The sequence below is a fragment of the Physeter macrocephalus genome, chromosome 18 (assembly GCF_002837175.3).
Source record: "Physeter macrocephalus isolate SW-GA chromosome 18, ASM283717v5, whole genome shotgun sequence".
Classification (NCBI taxonomy): domain Eukaryota; kingdom Metazoa; phylum Chordata; class Mammalia; order Artiodactyla; family Physeteridae; genus Physeter; species Physeter macrocephalus.
In genome coordinates this window covers 55,735,178-55,758,883 of record NC_041231.1, presented here as the reverse complement: position 1 = coordinate 55,758,883, position 23,706 = coordinate 55,735,178, and the positions used below count along the sequence as shown (strand labels likewise).

Genomic DNA, 23,706 nt, shown 5'->3' with positions numbered 1-23,706 from the left:
ACCAGGGGAATCCTATCTTTTTTTTTTTTTAATAGTCAGGGACTTCTGAGTATCTGACAGCCATGCACCCTCACAATTGTGGACGCAAATTGAGGGCTGCTCCCCTGTAATGTGTAAGATTTTGTGGCTCAGGGACTTCCCTGGTGGTCCAATGGTTAAGACTGTGCTGCCAATGCAGGGGGTGAGGGTTCGATCCCTAGTCGGGGAACTAAGATCCCACATGCCATGCGGCCAGAAACAAAACAAAACAAAAAAGATTTTGTGGCTCAAACCATTCTTGGGGGATGTCTTGAGTGCCTTTCAATCGAGATAGGCATCTGTTACCATGAAATTTTAAAAGTGGAACGGAACCCCACCCAGCCTGAACAGTGTCAGGATTGAGCCCCTGAGGCCCTTGGTGAGGAAGCCTTCCAGTCTCTGGGTTCTTTGGGAGATGAGGTAGGTAAAGGGAGCCAGGAGGGTGTTGAGGCCAGACTGAGCTTGTTTACAGTGCCAGCCCTGTGGCCAATCTGGGGTTTGTTTGAACAGGAGAATGTAGTGATTAGAGGGGGGAAATGTGCATCATTAATTAGAAATATGAATTTTTGCAGGTGATGCTCTAAAAGCAAGCAAGCATTAGGGAGGGTGAAAAAAGCTAAGAGGAAAATTGTCTCCCAGAGGATTTTTGTAAGGCATTTCCCTCCCCACTCCTTGTGTTTGACCTATTTATGTACTTTCAGAGTGTTGATGTCATAGCATTTCAAAGGGATATTGTATGTCTGGACTGCTAACTTCTTTTAAGTAGGCCTGAAATATCCCCGTCTCCATTAATGACAGCATGGTTCTCTCCAGTAATGGAAATTGTCATAGAGTGTCTAGTCATCCAGATGACTGGGGTTATTCTCCCCCGATTCTGGACCCCCTTTGGCAACAGCTGGAATGTAATCAGCCAATAAAAATAACCCGAAGGAAAACTGGCTTGTGTCGACTAATGTTCTTTGGATTCTAGAAACTATTTTAGGATGAACTGCTGAGTCTGGGTTGGGGAGGAAACCTTGCTCACTAGAGGTTTTTTTTTTTTTAATCTTTTGACCTATTTATTAGTGAGGCTTTTGTAGGGGAGCCATTCCCTGCCCCATCCGCCTGTTTCTCTTGTGGGATTAATCATTTCCTTTTGACCTTGTGCTCTGCCCCTAACATGTTGCATTGATCAAATCCCGAAATCTCAAGTCATTTCTCCACCCCCACCAGCAACCCCATTCACATTAGAAAACCTGAAGGGGAGAGAGGGGGAGGGGTTTGAATAGAAAAAGTTACTTGTCAAAATACACAGGATGAGAAAAACATTATTAGTTTTTAAAAACAACCTTCTCCACCTTCCTGTTGTTTTAGGACTTTCATGAACAGGCCATTTAAAAAGCTCCCTTTCCCGAAATGTGACTGGAACCGTCCCTAGTTCAACTCCTGCATTTTAAAACCTGTTTGACAGTGTTTCTTCGGGGGAATTGGGAAAAGTGTGTTCTTTTTTGATAGGCGTTGGTTTTAATTCCATCCCCACCCCCGCTCCTACTTAAAAAAAAATTCCCAAATCCTGAAATTTAAATTTCAGCCTACAGTGAGCAAAGAAAGTGAATTCAGTTAATAGTTGAACGCAAACAATTAGCAGAAGAGCTGAGTCCATAAATAAGAAGCGTGTGCAGAGTTGACTTTTGTAGGCCTTCCTCCTCAACTGAACTCACTCGGCTAGCAGAGAGTTGTTTGAAGTCTCTTAGTCGCTGTTACCTACACCTTTTCTTCTGACTGGTAATGATGTTAGAGCTGGCAGCTTTGAGAGGGATGGGGCGATTCGGGTTTAAAGTAATTACCTCCTGTGTGACAATCCTAGAAATTTCCTTTTTGGAGCTTAACGATTTCAGGGTGGCAAGTATTGAAGTTGCAAAAGAGAAAGAAAGGAAACCTCGTTTCACCATCCAGGCATAAACAACTGTCTCTTGGGGGGGAGGTGGAGAAGGAGTTTTCTGTCAACTTCCCTCTTGGAGGGCGGGAGGGAGATTGTGACGCGGAGGGAGCTGCTAGGAACAAAGGCACCGTATTGGACCAGCCGCCATCTTGGACCCAGCTATTTTATGATTGGCCGTAAGCCTTGGACCAAATTGATCACAGATCCCCTTGGGGGGCGGGTAGCCTTTTGGATTGTGGGGCCTGAGTGAAATTAGGGGCAGTGTTGTGGCCTGAACTGGAGCCCTGGGGCACATCCTGGAGAAGGACGTAGAGCCGTGCTCCTTCCCTCGGACCACAGGGCTGTGAGGGCTGGGAGATAGATGAATAGGTTCTTCCAGCTCTGCCGCCTGTTCACTAGGTTATGCCTGAGGGGGGTGTGTGTAGAAATTTGATGAGTGGTTGGAATAAACCTTCTGTAGAGGGTAAGGGGCTCCATAAGAGCTAGGAGGAGGGTGGGGCCCTCAGAGGCGAGTGGTTAGGAGCAGAGGCCAAAGCAAGACAAAAACCTCTGCCCAGAGAGGTTTCATCATCCTGAGTTCATTTTAGGGTGCCTGGGGAATATGCTGTTAAAGTAAGACGTGTTCAGCTTGAGTTTATTCTTGACCCATAGGCAGTGTGGAGCCCTTGAGGGTTTTGTTGAGTTGGGGATTCATGAAAAAAAAAAAAGAGTCGGAGGATTGATGTTAGCAGGCGTTGTTGGCACGCAGGTTGCCTGTATTACTAAACCCTAGATGGGTGGTGGGAGATTACAGAGGTGAGTTTTCCAAGGCTGTGGGGGAGGGAGTGTTACCATTAATAGAGGCGGCAAACCCCTGTGGTTTCTACACTGACTCTGGAGCCAGGCTCTGCCACTTTCTACTTGTGTCCTTGGGCAAGTAAGTCACTATCTATGCCTCAGTTTCTTCATCTGTAAAATGGATACTAATAATACTCTCTAACCCATAAGGCTGTGATGAGGATTAAACAAGTTTATTTGTGTACAGCATCTGGTCTAGGGAATGACCCCAGTAAACACTTTGAGACGTGTTTGCTGTTATTAAATTCCTCCTAGGGCTTCCCTGGTGGCGCAGTGGTTGAGAGAGTCCGCCTGCCCATGCATGGGACACGGGTTCGTTCCCCGGTCCGGGAGGATCCCACATGCCGCGGAGCGGCTGGGCCCGTGAGCCATGGCCGCTGAGCCTGCGCGTCCGGAGCCTGTGCTCCGCAACGGGAGAGGCCACAACAGTGAGAGGCCTGCGTACCGCAAATAAATAAATAAAAATTCCTTCTGGCTCTGACGGTGCTTGGGTAAATGAACCTCAGGGGAGAGCCCTATGCTTCATTCGAGCCCCCTAATAGATGCCCTATGTGGAGACAAAAAAATATAGAAAACTAAGTGGCTGGTCATCCTAACCCATAGTTAGCAATTTGGTTTATATCATTCTTTTTCTGCCATGCCGTGCGGCTTGTGGGATCTTAGTTCCCTGACCAGGGATTGAACCTGGGCCCACGGCGGCGGTGACAGTACCGAGTCTTCACCACTGGACCACTGGGGAATTCCCTGGTTTATATCATTCTTGATTTTATGGCTTAAAAGAAAGTGGGCACCTCTCCATTCCCCTATGAAGATCATACTGTGCATACTATTTGTATTCTGTTTTTCACTTCACATTATATCATGTTAATATCTGATATTAGTTCTTTATTTAGTGTAAACAGTAATTAAACGTGTAGCTTATCAGCAAATATTTTAGGAATGTGAGGGAATAGCAAAAGGTATTTACAATTTCATTAGGTTCTAAATAACTACATTGGGACTTCCCTGGTGGCACAGTGGTTAAGCCTTCGCCTGCCAATGAAGGGGACACAGGTTCGAGCCCTGGTCTGGGAAGATCCCACATGCCGCCGAGCAACTAAGCCTGTGTGCCACAGTTAGTGACCCTGCATGCCACAGCCTACGGAAGCCTGCGTGCCTAGAGCCAGTGCTCTGCAGCAAGAGAAGCCACCGCAATGAGAAGCCCGTGCACCGCATTGAAGAGTAGCCCCCACTTGCTGCAACTAGAGAAAGCCCACGTGCAACAACGAAGACCCAATGCAGCCAAAAATAAATAAATTAATTAAAAATAAACAAATAACTACATCAACACACTGCAGTTGGGCATGGGGTGAAAAATGCTACACAATAGTATCCTATGGCATCTAAGCACATTCAGGTACTCCTGAATTCTTGAACCTATTTTCTTCCTTCGCTTGAATAGCAGCACACTACTCTTTCCTTATTTTCTCCTCAGTAGTGTATTTTGGAGTTCATTCCATGGATCATATTCTTTTTCATGGTTGTCCAGTAATCAATCTATTTAACAGTTGTTTAACTAGTCTCCTATTGGTGGACATTTAGTTTGCTTCCAATCTCAAACATGGTACTATAAATCATCTTTTTTTCAAGGAAGTACCGAATTTCTAGCTGGATGGCTTGAATATAAAGCTTGTAAAGGTTCTTGTTGCTGGAGGAGTGATAAGTATGCCCTCTCTTTTTCCTGAGAAGAAATGGAGATTAAGGCTTTTCCTGAGATCCACAGTGGGCCGGGGTTGAGAAATAGGATTATAGCTCTAGACCCACAGGAGTGTCAGATCTGGAGTTTGGTTTTGTCAGAAGTGTGTGGGAGACAGTGGCTTAGGGATGACCCCTGGAAAAACATCATTTTGGAAGCTTACTGGGGATTTACACTCTCCTTTTCCCCACTTTAATGGTTTTCTACCACTTTCTGGGTAGTTGTTTCTGGAGAACCACCTGTTCATAGACCTGGTCTCAGACATGGAAAGATGCTTCTCGGTGGGCTTAGGCTGTGTGGCTCTGAGAGGTTGTGACTAGCTCTTGGGGTTTTAAGACTGCATTTTCCTCAGGCTCTCCCTCTGTGGCTGCTGCCTGATCAGGGTCTGGAATGGAACCCACGAATTGAATTTTGATGGAATTAGCTGTGGGCAGAGCCGGGAAGGAACCTTGACTATCTTTTCCTGTCCCTAGGCCTTACTTGAGAAGGGAAGAAGGCATTATTTTCAGTGAAAAACTGTTCTATCTTTTCTCATGGATAAGATTGAAATGGTGTTTTGATTATTGATTGTTTCTCATGACTCCGCAGTGTGCCTTTTTTCCTTGTTATTGAAGGTGGAAAGTCAGCTGGTCTGAAAGGTCCGTGGGGGCTGGCTTCCCTGGCTGGTGGTCCGCTAGGGCTGGCAGCCCGGGGTGCCTGGGTTCTCCCTGTGGCCTGGGTTTCTCAGAGCACGGCTGCTGGGCTCTGAGAGTGAGTGCTCCAACCAAGCACATCAAGGCGTATAGCATGACCACCACGCCTTTGACTGGGCAAGGGAGGTTGCAAGACCAGCCCCAATTCAAGCAGAGGGGAAGTAGATTTTATATTTTGATGAGAGGTATAGCAAAACATGTGCAACCATCTGCAGTTGCACACGAGTGGCTTTTCCTGGAAAAGTTCATAAATTCACCCAGATACTGCCTGCTAGTGATGGGAGCTGGATTTCCCTATCATAACCTAGATTTCTGTTCACATTTTAGACCTGCACACCTTGGAACAAATCTCCCACCGTCTCCTTCCCCTTCCACTTTCCTTGTTTTTTGTTTTTGTTTTGAAGTGGAGTGTTTTTCATCAGCAGTTAGTGAGATGGCTAAACAAGGTCAAACAGGTGGCCAGAACACCTCAGTTCATCTGGGGACCTGCTGCAGAAGTGCTGGCCGTCACCCCTTTTCTGTGTGTTCTGGTGGATATAGCGCCAACCCCTCACCTAAGTAGAGTTACTCAGTTGTTTACTGAGCATCCATGTGCCAGACATGTAGGGGCTGGGAAGGAAGCGTTGAACAAGACAGAATTCGCAGCGTTTGCAGTGCCTAAATTCCAGTGAGGAGACAGACCATGAACCAGTGAATAGATATTCAGGTAGTGAAAAGTGCAACAAAGAAAATTCAGCAGGGGAAGCCAGTGGTCAGGGGAAGTGTCTTCCTGAGGAAGTGATACTGAGACTTGAATGAACTGGGGAAGGGAGCCTTATATGCATGGGGCGGCGGGGTGGTGGTGGTGAGCACAGCTCTCAGGCAAACGGAACGGCAGGTGGCGTCCGGGATGACCCATCCAAACAGCGGCACAGTGGGAGCCACTGGAGGGCTTCAAGGAGGGGGTGCTGTCTCAGACTTTAAAAGGTGCTCTCCCCGTGGAGAAGAGACTGTAGGGCAGCAACGGTGGAATCTCAGGCAGAGTGAGAAGGTGTCTTGCGTTTTCCTGCCATTCCTTGTCTGGACCTTTTATCCCACCCATTCCTGTTTGCACTTTTAGACTAAACTCAGGGCTTCCCTTCCTCCAGGAAGTGTGCTGACATTTACATCGAAGCCCCAGTGTTAGCTTTCTTCCCCCAGCCCTGAACTTGTTGGCCTTACTCATCATCCCTCCTGGTGGACTGTCACCTCTTTGAGGGGAAGGGCCTGGTGCCAGGAGCGGGTGCAGTAAGGAAATGTGCCTGCCTTGGGGATTCATGTTGAACATATGACATCTGTTGGTAGGGCCTGAAAGAGGCTGATCTGACTGATGAGAGTGGGCAGGCAGGGTGGCTGCATAGGAAGTTGGAGACATGTACAAGTCAGAGGTGGTCTTCCAGTATGCCTTTTCCAAGTGTATTTATGTAATCTTTCAACATTCCATTCAGTGGGCAAAGAAAGTCCCACCTCTGGTGAACACCGGCCCCAAAGGCCATTGGAGTGGCTTTACAGCCCTTATCAGTCCTGCCTTGCAAACATATCCAGCCCTGCAAACAGGTTCCTGGAGTTGATTTAACTTGCCTGGCCACTTACCAAGCTGGAACAGGCAGGCCGCCACCCCGCTCTTTGCTGCTGGAACTGCTGGTCAGCATTTGCATTTCATGCACTTCTCTTAAGAATTCTTTAACACCGCCCACGAGATGAAGTGTATTCTCCCCATTTTATGGGTGGAAACAGCTCAGTGAGCCCTCTTAACCAAAAGAGCTGGAGAAGGAAGGACCACATCAATATCTGAACCCAGGTTTTTTGACTTAACAAAAAAGGTGACCCCAGGCTGTGCCCTGGTCTGTGTTGGGGTCTGTGCCCCCAACTCCTTCATTCCTCCCCCCCTCCCACCGCCTCTTTAGCTCCCAGCTAACTTTCCCCTCCAGTCTACTCCAGATTCTTCCCTGCACTTGGACCAAGAACAGTGTGCTTCTCTGCTGGAGGTGTTCCTTTTGTTTGTACTTGTAAATCTTCCACCCCACCTTTAAAAAAAAAAAAAAAAATCTCGTTATCCCATTCTTTCTAAGAAGCCATTTCTGACTTATCTGCCCCACCCCCAGGCCATGCAGCCACAGTAAGTCCTATAAAGGGATTTGGTACTTCTCTGGGTGGCGGTTTTTCCTATCTGCCCTCATGTATTTTGGTTAGTTCCCCATTTGTCTTACTGATCCTGTCCAGTGGGTTTCCCAAACTGGGTCATTTTTGAGAGTGAAGAACGGTGTTGTTAATAACTATGCTTAGACAACAGGAACAGACTGGACTTCCCCAAACTGACCACCCAAGACTTGTAGGAGATTGGAAACTTCTTGAGTTGTTTTTTAAACCTCCCAATGCTCTTAGCTGAAAGCCTTGAGTCCAGTGTAAATGGTTTAAAAAAATCAGCAACTGTTGCAATGTATCTTTACTAGGACAGCTTCCCCTCTGTTGGTTTTTTTTGTTGTTGTTGTTGAAGTGTGGTTGATTTACAGTGTTATGCTGATTTCTGCTGTGCAGCAAAGTGACTCAGTTATATACATATATACATTCTTTTTTAATATTCTTTTCCATTATGCTTTATTCTCTATGTTTTATAAGTAGATCTACAAGTGCCTAAGTTTAGGTGTATTGAAGGAAAACAAGTTTTTGAAAATAAAGAAAAATGTTCAAAAAATCTGCAAACACTGCATACTTGTTAAGGACATCATGGCTTCAGAGACTACAACCTGTATTAAAGCTGTCTCCAAAGAAGTTAACGTCCAGGAGGCTCCCCACGGCTGACCCAGAAGTGGACAGGCCAGCCCGAGACTCCCAGTGGGCCTCTTGCTTGGGGAAGGCCCTTGGAGTTTGAGGTGCAGTGGGTTCACGTGTAGAAGGACTGAGGAAGAGCCACCTGGGGCCAGAACTTAAAAAATACAGCAGTTTGAGGATCCATCACAGACAAACGTCTGCGTCTCCCTGGCCTTGCATCTCACCGTTCCTGGCTAGGTGCCAGCCAAAGTAAGGGCGACTTCCCGCTTCTTCTCCCGCAGAGAGCCAAACGAAGCAGGTCAGAAGTTAAAAAAACCCAAGGAGAGACCAATTTAAGGGCTGTTCCTTTATCATCCACCTTGAACTTTTAGCTTACATAACACTCCACCTGATTGTTTCCCAGCTCAGAGCTTGAACATTTTCTTTCCCCACCCTGTCAGGTGTAGCCTTTGAACTGGAGTTTATCCTTGAGTATCTGCTTGCGGGGTGCTGGGGAGGTTCTGCCCCTCCCCTCCTGTGTCTCCTGGTTGCATTACCTGCTGGGTCAGGGTCAGCGGGCTGTCAAGTTCTATTGAACAGTACGCAGGTGCAGTGCAAAGAGGTGAAGCTCAGGCTTCCTTCGTTGGAATGAAGTGGGATTTCTGACGAAGCTCCATCCATATCTGAGACGTGAATTTTTTCTCATTACCATTATTTTCTCATTACACCTTCATTCATGCATGACGAGTGGTCCTGGGAATTCAGGCTTCTAAACAGGAGTTTGACTCCAGTGGTTTTACCCGCAGTGTCCCCAGACGTTGATTTTTTTTTTTCTCCAAATTGTATCTTATTCCTGGTTAGTTGGCATTTCCCTGCCTGAAATCGTGCTCCTGGCCCGGTGTTGGGGTTCCCTGACTCCTTGCCAAATCCTGCTGTAATTAGTGCTTTAGGACCGCAGCTATCAGGATCTGTGCACACTGGTGGGAAGAGGGGTGGGTGAACTCCAAGGGTTCAGGGCTTCATTGCTAGCCTGAGGTCTCCACTGCTCGCTGCAGTTTGGATTTTTTTCCCCTTGGGAGCGGGGAGGGAGTAAGAGCCACCCTGTAGACTGCCTGGACCACAGAACTGGCCCGGGGCTCCTATTCCTCCCCATGTCGCCCAGCCCAGCATGGGTGACAGGTGACTCTTTAAATAAAGCTGGTCTCCCGGCCTGGCCTGGCTCTGTTTCATTTGTAGGGGTGTCGGTGGGATTAAGTTTCCTGTTGTTGGAGTTGAAGGAGGGTGTGATTTAAATTAATTGCCTAACAAAGTGCTAACTTGAAAAGCGTTTTAAAAAGAAATCCATTTCTTGATAAGACTGAGGCTTTTCCTTTCACCCTCAGCTGCTCCACTGGAGCTGTGGTTTGAGGCCCCTCTGCTCTTGGTCACAGAGGAAACTGTTGAAAGCCTCTGGTGTTTCCTGAGGTGTCACAGGGGATAGAGGAGTGTGTCTGCTCTATATTTGATGCTCTCCTTGATGGGAGCAATTTTGAGGAGTGCCGCCAAAGAGCCTAGGCTTAGGGCTCCATAGACACACGGGGAGCCCTCGCCGCAGCCCCACGCCGAGGGGAGGCCCTTACTGGCATTGAGAGAATTCACAGAACCCATCTACTGCTTCCTTGATGGGCCCCCTCCCCAATTTAAATCATTCCTGCCTGTGAATAAGATTCCTACAGCATTAAATATTCAGTTAACCTCCTGATTTGGAAGCAGTGCTTGGTAAGGTTAGCTGGCTCTTAAAATTGTCACCGGGTGTGACAGTGTCACCGGGGCCGTTGGGAAGGCCAGTGTTGGACCTGTGTTGCCCAAGGCAGCAGACAACTGAGTAACGGAGGCGCCCAGCTACTCAGGATTATAGAACTTGCCGAATTGGGGAGAGAGAGAAAGGAACAATTATATTGGGTTGTTATCCGTTATTGGAGGGATAAGATATGGCTAGTAATATTTCAAAACCTTTCTTGTTATGAATTTTCTTTTCTTATCTGAGTCTTTATTTCTGCTTCCCTTCTCGAGGTGAGTGCTTTCCCTTGCTTTACATCCACCTGTCCACATGATCTCAGCCATGCAGGCCATTGAGACCCTTTTTGCTACTTCAGGGGTGGTGGTGAAAGGTTTTGGGTGCACGGTGTCGCCCACTGTTTAAGAGGTGAGGACTGAGTTATGTGGCCACCTACAGTCTGGCCATTTTTTACAGTCAGCCTCCCAGCACCACCGATTCTGGTCTAGAACACAACAGATTAAAACTCGGCCCTGCTTTTGCGGCAGGAAACAGGAAAACTGTGTATCTGTGTCAAAATCCATCTTTTCGTGCCTGATTTGAAAGTCTATTTTTTACGTGGGCGGTGAGCTCCGTGTTGGAACAAATCTTTTTTATTTGCTGCTGGAAGCTGCCTGGACCACTCATTAGTACTTCAGAGGTCAGGTGCAAGCCTGGGCGGCAGCTGGCACACTAATGATTTCGTAGGGCTTTGTGTGACCGCTGGCCGCCTGTGGGGCTGTAAATCAGACTCGGGGTTCTAATTTTTATCAAAACCTCCAGGGAGTTAGTCTGACTTGCCTCTTGTGAGATTAAACTTAAGATAATATTTATAGTGGAGGGCAAAGGAAAAATAATACCTAATGGGAACGTTGTGGGAAGAATGGTAGTGACCTATTAGAAGTAAATTATGTGGGGCCATTGGAGTAACTCATTTATGGGCTCAAAGAGTATTTATTAGGTCTTTAGCTGTGAGGAGCCCGTGCTGAGGCTGGGCTCCAAGCTTCACCCCACCACCGCTAGGTGGTCGCTGGGAGGGTTTCCCCCTCACGTATTATTTTTTAGGTATAATTTATGTAAATAAAAAGTATACATTTTGACAATTCTTTTTAAATTTTTTGGTCATGCTGCACATCTTGCAGGATCTTAGTTCCCCCACCAGGGATCGAACCTGAGATCCCCGCTGCCGCCATGGAAGCGCTAAGTCTAAACCACTGGACCGCCAGGGATTTCCCCATTTTGACAATTCTATACACCTGTGTACCTACTCCTTCCACCAAGACAACATAATGACACATCCGTGGCTCCAGAACATCTCTCTTGAGTTCCTTCCAGTCACACCTGCTTCCACCTGCAACTTCTTTGATTTTTCTTCACCTTAGTTTTGCCTTCATAGAAATAGAATTATGCAGTATATGCTTTTTTGATTCTTGTTTTTCCATCAAGCATCTGTGTGATAGCACAAAATCAGTAATTCGTTCTCATTGCTAAAAGTATTCTATTGTGTGCACATATACCTGTCTGTTTCTCTGTTGATAAGGAAGTTTGGTTTTTATTTTTGAACTGGAAGAATTTTTAAACACCCACATTTTAAGTCAACAAGTTTATTTGTGAAAAACTGTTTGGTAGGCAGTAACCCCAAACACAGTTCTGGTGTGTGTTCCAGAGTGTCACTGAATGTCATGTAACTTGGATCTGTTGGAGGAAACCCCCCAGCACAGGGGTGTCACCTGCTCTTTTGTGTGGGCCATTGTTAAAGCCTTCCAGGAAGGAGAGAGACTGAAGGCTGTGGGCAGTGAACCCTGCTGGCCTTGGTGGTGGCGGCCAGCCATGACTGTGCCTCAAAGCTGTGTGGTTGGGCAAAGATACCAAGACTCCAGCCTGAAAACCAGAATCCGACCAGCAGGCAAATGAATAGTCCAAAGAGCGAAGGAGCTCTTGCAGGTTGGGTCCCCCCAGAGGTTTGGATGGAGAACTTGTTTATCAGCATCTGGGGAGGAAGCAGGATGGATACAGGCCCATGAGGAGGCTCTCAGTGATGCCAGCGCGGCTGCGGGGGGCCTGAGTATAGCCGGGCTGGCATAGGGAGGGCACTCCGGGTACTCGAAGTGAATGGACAGAGGCATAGCTCCTCTCTGGATTTTCCATGTGTATTGTCCCACACTGAGTATTTTGTGACATCTTGATTATACCTTTATAAAACATGCTTCTTTGGGGGACTTTACAAAGGCTCTGAGAAGTGCTGACTGTATCTCCACATGGGAAGCACTGTCTTCTGCCTGCTCTTTTTCCTACCCTCCTTGTCACCTCGACCTCTTCTGCCTTAGATCTCCCTTGGAGGATTCTCCTGCCCTGAAAACCCAGCTGCACAGTCCCCCAGTATCGTCAGGATCCCAGAAAAACACACACACCTCAGTTATATGTCCTTCCTTGCCTCCTAAAGGCCCTATTTGAGTCAGATTTACTGCTGCAGCCTCACTTTTAGGAGGGGGGAACTATGGTAAGAAATATTTGTAAGGCTCTTTTGTCTATGACTCTGGCAACACTGGAGGAAGGCGGTGTGGGGTGTGTGTCATGGTTCTCTGGGGCTTCAGTGCTACAGGGGAAGTGCTTTCCTTTCTAGGATGAACTCATTTTCATGCTTTTTAATAATTCTGACAGTTTCCTGAGCCAAAAATTGAGGTGTTTTTTTCTCTCTCTCTCTCTTTTTTTAAACAAAATCTGCAAGTGAACTCAGCCAAATTCAGTCATTTAACTGTAAAAACAGAACTTACTCCTTTAATTACCTGTGGCTTTTTATAAAAAGGCAATGGTTCTGCTTTTTGCACATGTTAATATTAGAAGCTGTGTGCCCAGGGAGGGTTCTTCCTGGAGGAGGGCCCTGAGACAGGGAATATAAAGTATAAGATATAAATACTGCTGGAATATAAAGTGGGGATCCCATGTGCCTGGCTCTGGGGTGTTGGGACCTGGTCCCACAAGCACGGGAACAGGTGATAGGGAGGAACAGGAGCCTGGAGGAAGCCTCGTGGGTCGAGGCACCTGGAGGAGCTGGGTCTTGCTGGGTGGTACGTGGTGGTTGGTCGGTGTTGGGAAGCAGTGGTCATTGGGAGTGTGAAAATTTTCTTCTGAAAAATAGGAAAGGGATCATGATGTGGCTTTTGCAGTGGCACAAAAACCTCCGGGGAACAGCATGGGACGTTCAGTCATCATTGAACTATGCTTATGGTACCAGCAACCACATTGAGTCTAAAGTTGTTGAGAGCTGGGAGTTCCCTGGTGGTCCAGTGGTTAGGATTCGGCGCTGTCACTGCTGTGGCCCGGGTTCAGTCGCTGGTGGGGGAACTAAAATCCTGCAAGCTGCGCGGCGCAGCCAAAAACAAAAGTTTTTCGAGCTGATAGCATTCCTGTTTTCAACCCTTCCTTTTCAAATTTGCGTTGTCCACAGGAGCCAAAAAATTTGGCCTAGGACTGCTCGGACCCCACTTCTACACCCTCATCCCACTCTACCACCTGGTAGTCTTAACTCCTCTTGCCTGTTGAGCCCAGGAATGACTCTTGTTCAGCTAGCTGGCCTGGCAGGTCTTTTACCCTAGCCTTGACATTCAACATTTATGATTTTGGAAAGTTTATACAGTGAAACAGCACCACAAAGTAATGAATATTAGCAGTTCTTCAGTGAAATATATGAAAACTCACACTAAATGGTATAGATAAAAATTTGACATCATTTTCACACCAGTTCAGGTTTTGCTGCCAAACAGCTTGTGCAGAAACTTTTGGTTTCCAGATCTGTTGAATTTGGGGATTGCAGAAGCGGGTTCTGGGCTTGTATGGGGCTACCCGTTTGTTTCACCGGGTGTTTGAATGATATCCTCTGGGACTGCCCTCTTCCTTTACACTGTCTGAGATCACCTTGACTCTCCACCTCTGGAATCATCCCAACAAGCGGCCCCACTCGCCTCTACCCTTGTGTTTTGGAAAATCTAGCAGCCAGTCCTGAGCACACAAAACACAAGCCTTGCTTTCTTGCTGCTCCTCTGGGGCTTCTTTTCAGTCTCAGCCTCCACCTTCCACCTTCCAGCCAAGCAGAGTGGACCTGGACTCCCAGTCCCACATGGCCCAGCTCCCTGGTGTCCCCATGCCAGCTTTTCGTGTAGGTCTGATCTTGTTTGGGAACAGAAATTGGCACTTGACAACCTTTGATCTTCACATGATTGGAGGTTGACCTGACATCAAGTTATTAAATTTGAGAAGCCTTACTGTCCACACATGCAAGTAGATTTTTTTTCTTCTGATTCGTCAAATGATGTAGCAGTTGAACATATTATAAAATTGACAATTCTGGGCTTTGTAAAGAACAATATAAAAGGATATTCATTGCGGCATTGCTTGTGAGTTTTCAAAAATCAGGAAACAACGTTAAAATCCTATCATCTGCAGGCGACATACGATGCAGCCATTCATAAAACAGGCAGCCCAACTCAAAACATTCTCCCAGTTAATATAATTAAGTGAAAAGGTCTAGTATAATGCTCTCCTATTTGTGTCTTTAAAAAGTTCACCTATGCATAGAATATAGCATATTTTTGGATGATTACGTAAAAAAGTAGAAACAACTGAAAAATTGGGTCGGATTTTTTTAAATTAATTAATTAATTTATGGCTGCGTTGGGTCTTCGTTGCTGCGCCTGGGCTTTGTCTAGTTGCAGCGAGTGGGGGCTACTCTTCCGCCGGCTTCTCATTGCCGTGGCCTCTCTTGTTGCGGAGCATGGGCTCTAGGCACAGGGGCTTCGGTAGTTGCAGCACCTGGGCTCAGTAGTTGTGGCACACGGGCTTAGTTGCTCTGAGGCATGTGGGATCTTCCTGGACCAGGGATAGAACCTGTGTCCCCTGCATTGGCAGGCGGATTCTTAACCACTGTGCCACCAGGGAAGTCCCTGGGGCAGATTTTTAAAAAACGACTTGCACCTGTTTATCTTATTGCATTAAAAATGCATATGTATTCCCTAACTTGTCTTAAAAAGTTTCTGACTCCTTTACCCCAGAAAGAAGTAACTTGTCCACAGCTGGACTCTGCTGTCTTGAGCTGGTGGTGATTATGTAAGAAGGAGGGTCCAGATTCCTTTCTTTCACCTCTTCCCAGGCCCCCCAAGACCACAGCTCTGGCCAGAGATGTAGGAGGGCTTCTGCGAGTTTGAGAACACTGGCATTCAATATATTTTCCCTAAATCAAGTAAAACTTGGTTTTGGTGTTGCTGGATAGACTTAGTTGCGTGGCTGGACTTTACTCCTTGAATTTGGTTTACCATTTTTTAATAGGAGAGCCTGCCGAGTGTTACATACAGATAAGGCTTCTGGTTGTCACCAGCCCACCTCCCCCTTCGTGTCTGTAGTGGTGGGTGGAGACCTCCTTCTGTATAGGCCTGAGTTTGTGGGAGGCCACATGTCCCCAGTCATTTTAAGGGATGTCAAAGAAATCTCAAAAAGTAAGTTTATAGCAGTTAATATTTATTATTTCAGTTGGGGGATCTTGACAATGAGAGACTCCCTCCATACTTTTCTGTTTACACTTCTCACTGATGTGGATAGTTGTATTTTAACCTGGTGCTCCAACGTGACTGAGTGAGTGAGTGTGTGTGTGTGTGTGTGTGTTCGTTCCTTGTTGGATCACACGTGTCAATAATATAAAACATAGAACATTCTTGTTCATTAACAGAGCACTTTATTTAAGCCCTGGCTAAGGTAAACCTGCCTGCTTGGTATTTTTATTTACTTATTTATTTCCTCTAACCCCCACCCCCCACCCCCATTCCTCTCCTGCTGGGCTCACATTCCTAGGTCTTTGTCTCCGCTGGTATTTTAGAAATTTTGGGAGAGGAAGGCAGTGGGTGGGGCGTGTTCTGGAAGCTGGGGGCAGGGGAGAAGGGTGGTCACTTGCAAGGTCAGAGGTCAGGCCTGCCCCATTCAGCTGGGCAGCCAGATTGTCGCCATGTGGGGGGGGGGGGCGTGTCCGCACATCTGCCCGGGAAGCCCCAAACGGGCAGCTCAGGCCTTGGAATTCCTGCCGCCAGAGGACTGCTCCTTCCCAGAGCCACAGTTCATGGCCTCTGCCACATTTCTTTCTGGCGGTGGGCCCTCTGAACAGTCATCCAGTTTATTCTTTTAAAATAACCTTAAGCTGGTTCAGAGAGAGATGCACACCATGTGCACCTTTGCCTATTCGCTGAGTTTCATAAGCTCTAAAATTGTAAGTTTTTGACCTTAGAAATTGCCGGGTGAGTGAGATGTGGAGCTTCTAAATGGAGTGTGACATCTTCCCAAAGTTTTACTCTGATACTTCACTAGAAAGTTTCCAAAATGTGGGACTTCCCCGGTGGTCCAGTGGTTAAAACTCCATGCTTCCACTGCAAGGGGCCCAGGTTTGATCCCTGGTTGGGGAAACTAAGGTTCCACGTGCCGAATGGTGTGGCCAAAAAAAAAAATGTTTACAAAATGTGATCGCATTTTCAGGTTTTAGACAGTGTGTTCTTAAAAAAAAAAAAAACAGTTAATTAAAAGCACCACTGAGGCTCTGCTTTTACCCACTTATACTGTCACCCCCAGCCCCACCCCCGTGGTCCTACAGTCAGCCTGGAACGGCAGAAGCACTGGCACTTCCAAGATCACAGGGTGTTCTAGGCGCTTAGAGCTGCGTCAATCCCACGTGAAACACTGTCAGGTGGGGTCACATCCCAGGACCCCCGTTTGCCCATTTTAGAGGTACCTGGTCTCTCAAGGCTGGACATGCGGGGGCCGGCAGCCTAAGGTTCTTCCCCACTCGCAGCAGCCCCACAGACTCCTAAAGCAGGGGGACACTAGTCAGTCCACACAGTTGTCCAAGAAAAGGTAACTCCTGAGCAGAGGTAAAGAGAAGATTGCTTAGCTGTTTGGTAAGAGCAGGGAGCCTTGTGCCAGGAGATTTTCACACTTCACATTAGCAGGAGTGATCCCTTTATTCCCGTGACAAATGGAGGGAGCAGAGGGGAGGGATGTGCTTGAGTCGTGGAAACTGGCTGGAGAATTGCTTTAGCACCATGTCGGAAAATGAGAGTGTCGGGGCATTTCCCCACATTTATCCCGTTTAGCATTTTTCGGTTAGTATCTAAGGCTGGCTTGGGAATTTTAGATTTATCAAATGAGAAAGATTAGATAGTCTCTAAATGGTGGACCTTCTTCAAAAAGTGATTAGCCTTCACAAAGGAAGGCAGATGCCTCCTGGGTTCCGTCTCCCACGGCTGCTGGAAACATACAGCACGGGACAAAACGGCACTAAAGTTACAAACCCGATCACGTTTCCCTCCTGTAAAATAGGGTCCAGAAAACTTGCCGTATCACAACCATTTCTTCAAAGTAGGAACGTGATATCCTCAGTCTTCCCTTTTTCCATTCCTGGATCCCAGAGTTCCCAGAGAAGCAACCTAACCCCTGCTGGATCACACACCCCCTATGTGGAGCAGCCTGTTTGGCTGACAGTCATTTGGGCAGTCATTTCCTCATGGACACGCACTACGCCAAGACTTTGGTTGGAATAAAATAAATAACCTGGAGAATGAGAGGAGCCGTGTTCTCGCTCTGCCCCGGGCCCTTTCTGTGAGGGACTTGCAGCCTAATAGGAACTTTCTGGGTCTCTGTGCTTTGTGGTTGGACAGGGTAACCAGCCTCCGTGCGTTGGGACCAGCCCTTGCTCCCTGTGCAGCCTCTTCACCTGGAGATTGAGTGCTTGTGTATGTGAAAGACGCACCGCATATCCCCCGCCGCCGCCCCCCCCTCCACACACATGCCCCCTTCCCTGCCTGTTGAGTGTTGGCTTGCTTTCCTTCACCCCAGGTGTACCAGAGGCAAACTGAAGCTCTGCTCTTGAAAGCAAGCCAGCAAACATTTATAGACAGCGGCCCTAAGTGCCGGCTCTGGGGAGGGATGCAACGGGACTGTCCCCGTTCTGTGCCAAGCAGCTTTGGCTCCTGAGAGCTCGGCTCTCAGCAGGTTTATCAGCAGGTGGAGGTGGTGCCAAGCTGCTTCCCCCCACCAGCACGCAGGGCCCCAGGGAGGCACAGAGCATCCGTAAAAAGCAGCGCTGTCAGCACCGGCTGCCTCCCAGGGTCAGCTCCTTGGAACAACTTGGCAGGAAGAAGAAAGACAAGAAGCTGGCTGACTTTACCATTAGCCTTTGGCCTCTGTTCCAGAAGCTTAAGCCCGCACCTTGCTTGAGTGCCTTGGGTGCGTTCGTGTCCTTGATGGGGGGACGGTGGCAGCCAGCTGCCGTGTGAGGGGGATTGATCCTGGCCCCCAGCCTGGTTGCCACCCTAGAGCATGGGGTGGCAAGAGGAACTTGTCGATTTATCCTTTCATTCCGGCCACCAATCTCAGACCAGGGAGACAATCTTGGAACCTTTCTGGGTAATTAATCTCAAATACAGGGAAATCTCTTATGGAGGATGATTGTTTTCTTTTGTTTTTGTTTTAGATAGTTTTATTCATATGACTGTGTAATTATTGTCAATTACTAAGGTCAATTGATGAGCACCACATTTAAAAAAATTTTTTTTACCTTTTTTTTCGGCTGCACTGCGTGGCATGCGGAATCTTAGCTCCCCAAGCAGGGATCGAACCCGTGCCCCCTGTAGTGGAAGCGCAGAGTCTTACGCACTGGACCCCCAGGGAAGTCCCTGGAGGATCATTTTGTTTCATCTTTGCCTCTGCGGTGTCTCAGTTGTGGTTGTAAATGGAACTGGAGTAGAAGGAGGTTGTTGGTTGTTTTTTCTTTGGGTGGGGGTGGGGGGAAGCAAGTTGTCCTCACAGTCGCCTGCGGGGCTCCCGCTCCCTATGGGGTGTGCTTGTTTATTGTGGGGTCCTGGGATCCAGAGCACCCCGCCACCCACCCCCTTGTCATTAACACCTGGCCCTCTCTGGTCCCCAGGTGCTGCACCTGTACTGTGACACGTGCTCAGTGCCCATCTGCCGGGAGTGTACTGTGGGCCGGCATGGCGGCCACAGCTTCGTCTACCTCCAGGAGGCGCTGCAGGACTCACGGGCGCTCACCATCCAGCTGCTGGCTGATGCCCAGCAGGGCCGCCAGGCCATCCAGGTCAGTCCCTCCCCACCCTTCACCTGTTTCCCTGGTTCTTTCTTGCATATAAAACCTTTCCCACTCCCTTTCAGATGGCGTGTGTAGATTATTGGGCAGACTCCAGTGTCTGGAGGCCATGGGACAACTACCCAGATGAACCCACGTGACACCCATGCAGCAGCAATCACATGGGGGGGGGCAGTGCATGGAGACCTCACAGTCTTGTGAAGATGACAGTCATGTGGCTGGAGTTACTGGCTGGTCAGGGCTTCTTCCATATACCTTGGCTGGACCCCTTCACATCAGCTGCCTTTTTGCCATCCAGCCACCTCCCCAAATCCAAGTGGATATTAGGGTGTTCAGTCAGGACTGTAGAAAGACTGGGTGCTCACCTTGCTACTCAGATTTGTTTATAGGTGAGAAATAAGTGAGCATGGGAAATTTTATTTAAGGTTGAATCTCAGACTCTTTCCTGGGTGATAAAGGGGTCATGCCATGGTTATTTACTTATTTATTTTTAATTTAGTTTTATTGGAAGCATTAGCTATTGCTGTGCTATGCCATGCTATTCTATTCTATTCTATTGGAAGCATTAGGCGTCCTGATAATTTAGACCCTTGTTTCTGTTGAATTCGCATCCCTTTGGGGCTAGGAAGGGACACGTGTAACTCAGATATAGTGAAGTTCTCTTACACAGGCAGGTAATAGTGTGCCTTAATTTTTGAATCTTCTTGCCTGATCCAGGTGACAAAGTTTTAGGAAAATAAAAAAATCATAGGTTGTTTCCCTCATCTGGTAGGATAAGCTTGAAAGTTAAGAAACATTGCTAGGACTTCCTTGGTGGCGCAGTGGTTAAGAATCCACCTGCCAGTGCAGGGGACACGGGTTCAAGCTCTGGTCTGGGAAGATCCCACATGCCGCGAAACAGCTAAGCCCGTGCATCATAACTACTGAGCCTGTGCTCTAGAGCCTGTGAGCCACAACTACGGAAGTCTGCACACCTAGAGCCTGTGCTCTGCAACAAGAGAAGCCACTGCAATGAGAAGCCTGCACACCACAGTCAAGAGTAGCCTCTGCTCGCCGCAACTAGAGAAAGCCCGCGTGCAGCAGTGAAGACCCACCACAGCCAACAATAAATAAATAAATAAGTAAATTTATTGGGGGAGGGGAGAAACATTGCTAATCTTTGAGCGGAAATTGAATAGGAGGACTTCCCTGGTGGTGCAGTAGTTAAGAATCTGCCTGCCAGTGCAGGGGACACGGGTTCGATCCCTGGTCCGGGAAGATCCCACATGCTGCAGAGCAGCTAAGCCCGTGTGCCACAACTACAGAGTATGCGCTCTGGAGCCCGCAAGCCACAACTACTGAGCCCACGTGCCACAACTGCTGAAGCCCGTGCTCCACAACAAGAGAAGCCACTGCAGTGAGAAGCCTGCACACTGCAATGAAGTGTAGCCCCCACTCGCCGTAACTAGAGATAGCCTGCGCACAGCAATGAAGACCCAACACAGCCATAAATAGATAGATAGATAAATATTTTAAAAAGTAATCGAATAGGAAACTGTTTAGAACGAGTATTTGAATACATGAATTATTTTTAACATAAGACCATTTTTGGAAATGGTAAAGAATCAATCGTGTGTTCTAGGGTGGGCAGATGATTTAGGATTTTAATAAGTTTCTCAGCAGCTATCAGCATTCCTATGTGTGATACTGAAGTGATCTTTCTGATGAGTCAAGTAATCTGATATCCAAGTCACTTTCACTCTTCATGAAAGTACAACATTTTGGTCACTTGTGTAATTAGAGGATTTCATAAAGGTGCACAGATTCCCTGGGGGACATCCAGAGTTTGGGTCAGGAATATAGTTGCTCTCCATGTATAAGACAGCCTTTATTCGTTACTTTTATTTCTTTCATCATATTTAAGATGCCATTAACTGTAAGATATGCACATTTATTTTATATACAGCTAACAAAGGGAAAAAACCCACTGACAGTGTTAAGATGAATCATAGTTTCAAAGATATGAAATGTGATAAAAATTACATTTTAGAGTGAACTGCAGTAATTCCCCCATCTGGTACCAGTATGGTGGCCTTTGAGCTTATGGGTGACACTGGCATTCTCTAGTATCTTCTATCAGGACACTTTAAATACCTGTCATCAGGCCACCACTGTTCTCCATGGCAGCCATCACTAATCACTTTCTGCACCCTTCCCTGTGAAACCCAGATTTGGCCTCAGACTCCTCCTCAGTACTAAGTGGCCACCACTCAGCAGTCAGCTGGCATCACTGACTTGCCTCAACTTCGAGTGTTTGATTGAATCTGTTAACATTTGAAGTTAACATTTTTTTCTCAAGCCCCCATGCTTGTTAGGTGACCCACCCTCCCTCCCTCCTTCCCTCCCTCCCTTTTTCCTTCCTTTCTTTCCTTCTCTTTCTTTCAAATGCGTGTTTCTGTTTTCAGAGTTTTCCCAGCCCTTTTACCCACTGCCATTTCCCCCCAACCCACCTGCCTCTTGGCGTCCTTCAAATGCCCTGCTTAGATAATGGGAACTAGTTAAGCAGGTCCTGGTCTGCGTGTCTTGGAATGCAGTGCTTGCCTTGCCGGGGTGTTGTGTAGGATTTGGAGAGGAAAGATCCATTTGGTCTCTTCACATAGGAGTTTTATGACTCTAGGAATGGGAATGACTCAAATTATAGCCAGAGCTTTGCTGCCCTTTGACCTATTTGGAAAATGGAAGAAGTAGTTCCTGTCATAGGATGGGAGTTAACCCAAGGGCCTGCTAGGGACCTGGGAGGAAACACTGAGAGCAGCCTGGCTAGGAGGGTAGGCGGCGAGCAGACACTCGCTGTGCATGCAGAGGAGGTGGTCATTGCTCTCCGGCCAGTTCTTGCCCTGTAGGAATGTGGACCTGTTATTTCCATATCTTCTGATTTTAATGGAAATTCAGTTTGGTTAAGTAATATGATGTTAATATAAATAGAAGGCAGTTTGCTGCCTTTGCTTTCCATCAAGGAAGCGTTAAAGAAATATTATGGACATAGGCTTGGTTGCCTCAGTCAGATACTGATGTGGATACGAGCTCTGTGCTAATTAATAACCAACACATCTGAAAACAGGGTGTACCGGTTAATAACCTACCAACCTACCCTTTCACAGTTGTGCCGTGTGAGGCTGGGGCTGCAGTGTTCATTTCAAACCATGTGTCTGGAAGTGGGGAGAAGGGACTTCCTTCTTCCTTTTGACTTCCTGTTCTTATCAGCAGTATTTTTGTTTCCAGCTTTTGCCACTCCCAGAATGAGCTGGGCCTGGGGTGTCCCTCCCCCATACTTCTGGGTCCTGGTAACCCCTACTTTCTTTGTTCTCTGAGCCCAAGGGGTGGTAGCTACTGACTGCAGTTACTGTCTGTCTTAATCCTCAGTGTGCCCTTTGCATTAGCAGTTCCCCGCTTCCCGTTTAACCAAATTCCCTGTATTAAATCGTCTCTGCTTAAATGTCTAGTGAGGTTTCTCTTTTTCTGAATCAATCCTGACAGACAGCCTGAGACACCCTGTTATGGTATCAGCTTACATGCACACTTATTTGCTCCGTCAGTCTAACTTTTTGTGTTTCGGGTAATTTGGATACAGCCATCTATTTCAACTTGTTGGCTACTGTAATAGTTTCCTAGGGCTGCTGTAAACCCGGTAACTTAAAACAATAGGAATTTGTTTTCTCATGATTCTGGAGGATAGAAGTCAGAAATCGAGGTGTCAGCAGGGCTGTGCTCCATGTGAAGGCTCTAAGGAAGAACCTTCCCTTGCTTCTTCCTGCAGGTCGTGGTCTGCACGTCTTGGCTTGTTACCTGCCTTACTTCCATTTTCTGCCTCCATCCTCACATGGCCCTGTGGGATAATTAGTCACTGCATTTAGGACTTACCCTAGTCCAATATGACCTCATCTTAACCACGTTGTGAAGTTGCAGGCAGGACAATATTTAACCCAGTGCAGTTATGTAGTGCTTTGAAAGGACACGGTTATGGCCGTAGACACGAGCAAGTATAAAATGTATAGATTGTTCCTGTTAGAACCCAGTGCTAAGTACCGTGCACTGTGTACCTGGCCCACCTTAGTTCAGTCTGTAATGACACTTGGGACAGGATAGTAAAGATGGAGCGGAAACACTGTGGATAGGTGTCCTTTACTTCCAATTTTGGAGAAGTGGCATCTGAGCTGGGTTTTGAGATTTTAGGGTGACTTTGGAAGAGAAAGGCATCCCAGGCCAAACTGTGAGCCACCCAGATCGGCCAGGTGCCAGCTCCCGATCTGCTCAGTGGATCCTTAGGCCTCACGGGGATGGGGGCAGGGAGTGCAGTGAGCGTCAGCCGTGCCATTAAGGTGTCATCAGACTGAGAGCATGAAAGGTGGTCAGTTAGGGGTCCCAGTTGTAAGTGACTGAATGAGTCATAGCTGATTAGCCGGGAGCATATTCATGAAAATAAGGCTGGTCATGTATTGTTTGATTCCATTTGTGTGAAATATCCAGGATAGACAAGTCTGTAGAGACTGTAGGTTGTGCATGCCATGGGGGAGAGGGAGGGGAGATGGAGAATGACTGCTTCAGGGGCGTGGAAGCTTCATTTTGGGTAAAGAAAGTTTTCTGGGGCTTCCCTGGTGGCGCAGTGTTTGCGAGTCCGCCTGCCGATGCAGGGGACACGGGTTCGTGCCCCGGTCTGGGAGGATCCCACGTGCCGCGGAGCGGCTGGGCCCGTGAGCCATGGCCGCTGGGCCTGCGCGTTCGGAGCCTGTGCTCCACAACGGGAGAGGCCCGCGTACCGCCAAA

At 47.5% G+C, this 23,706-nt stretch overlaps 1 protein-coding gene across 1 annotated transcript in view; it reads left to right on the top strand.

The window, feature by feature from the left end:
• The window catches only part of TRIM71 (tripartite motif containing 71), a 58,387-nt gene that overhangs the window by 27,945 nt on the left and 6,736 nt on the right, over positions 1 to 23,706 (top strand). Inside the window, exon 2 of the mRNA XM_024116497.1 lies at positions 18,727 to 18,894. Coding sequence (XP_023972265.1) covers positions 18,727 to 18,894 — 168 coding nt within the window. The remainder of the gene's footprint in view (positions 1 to 18,726; positions 18,895 to 23,706) is intronic.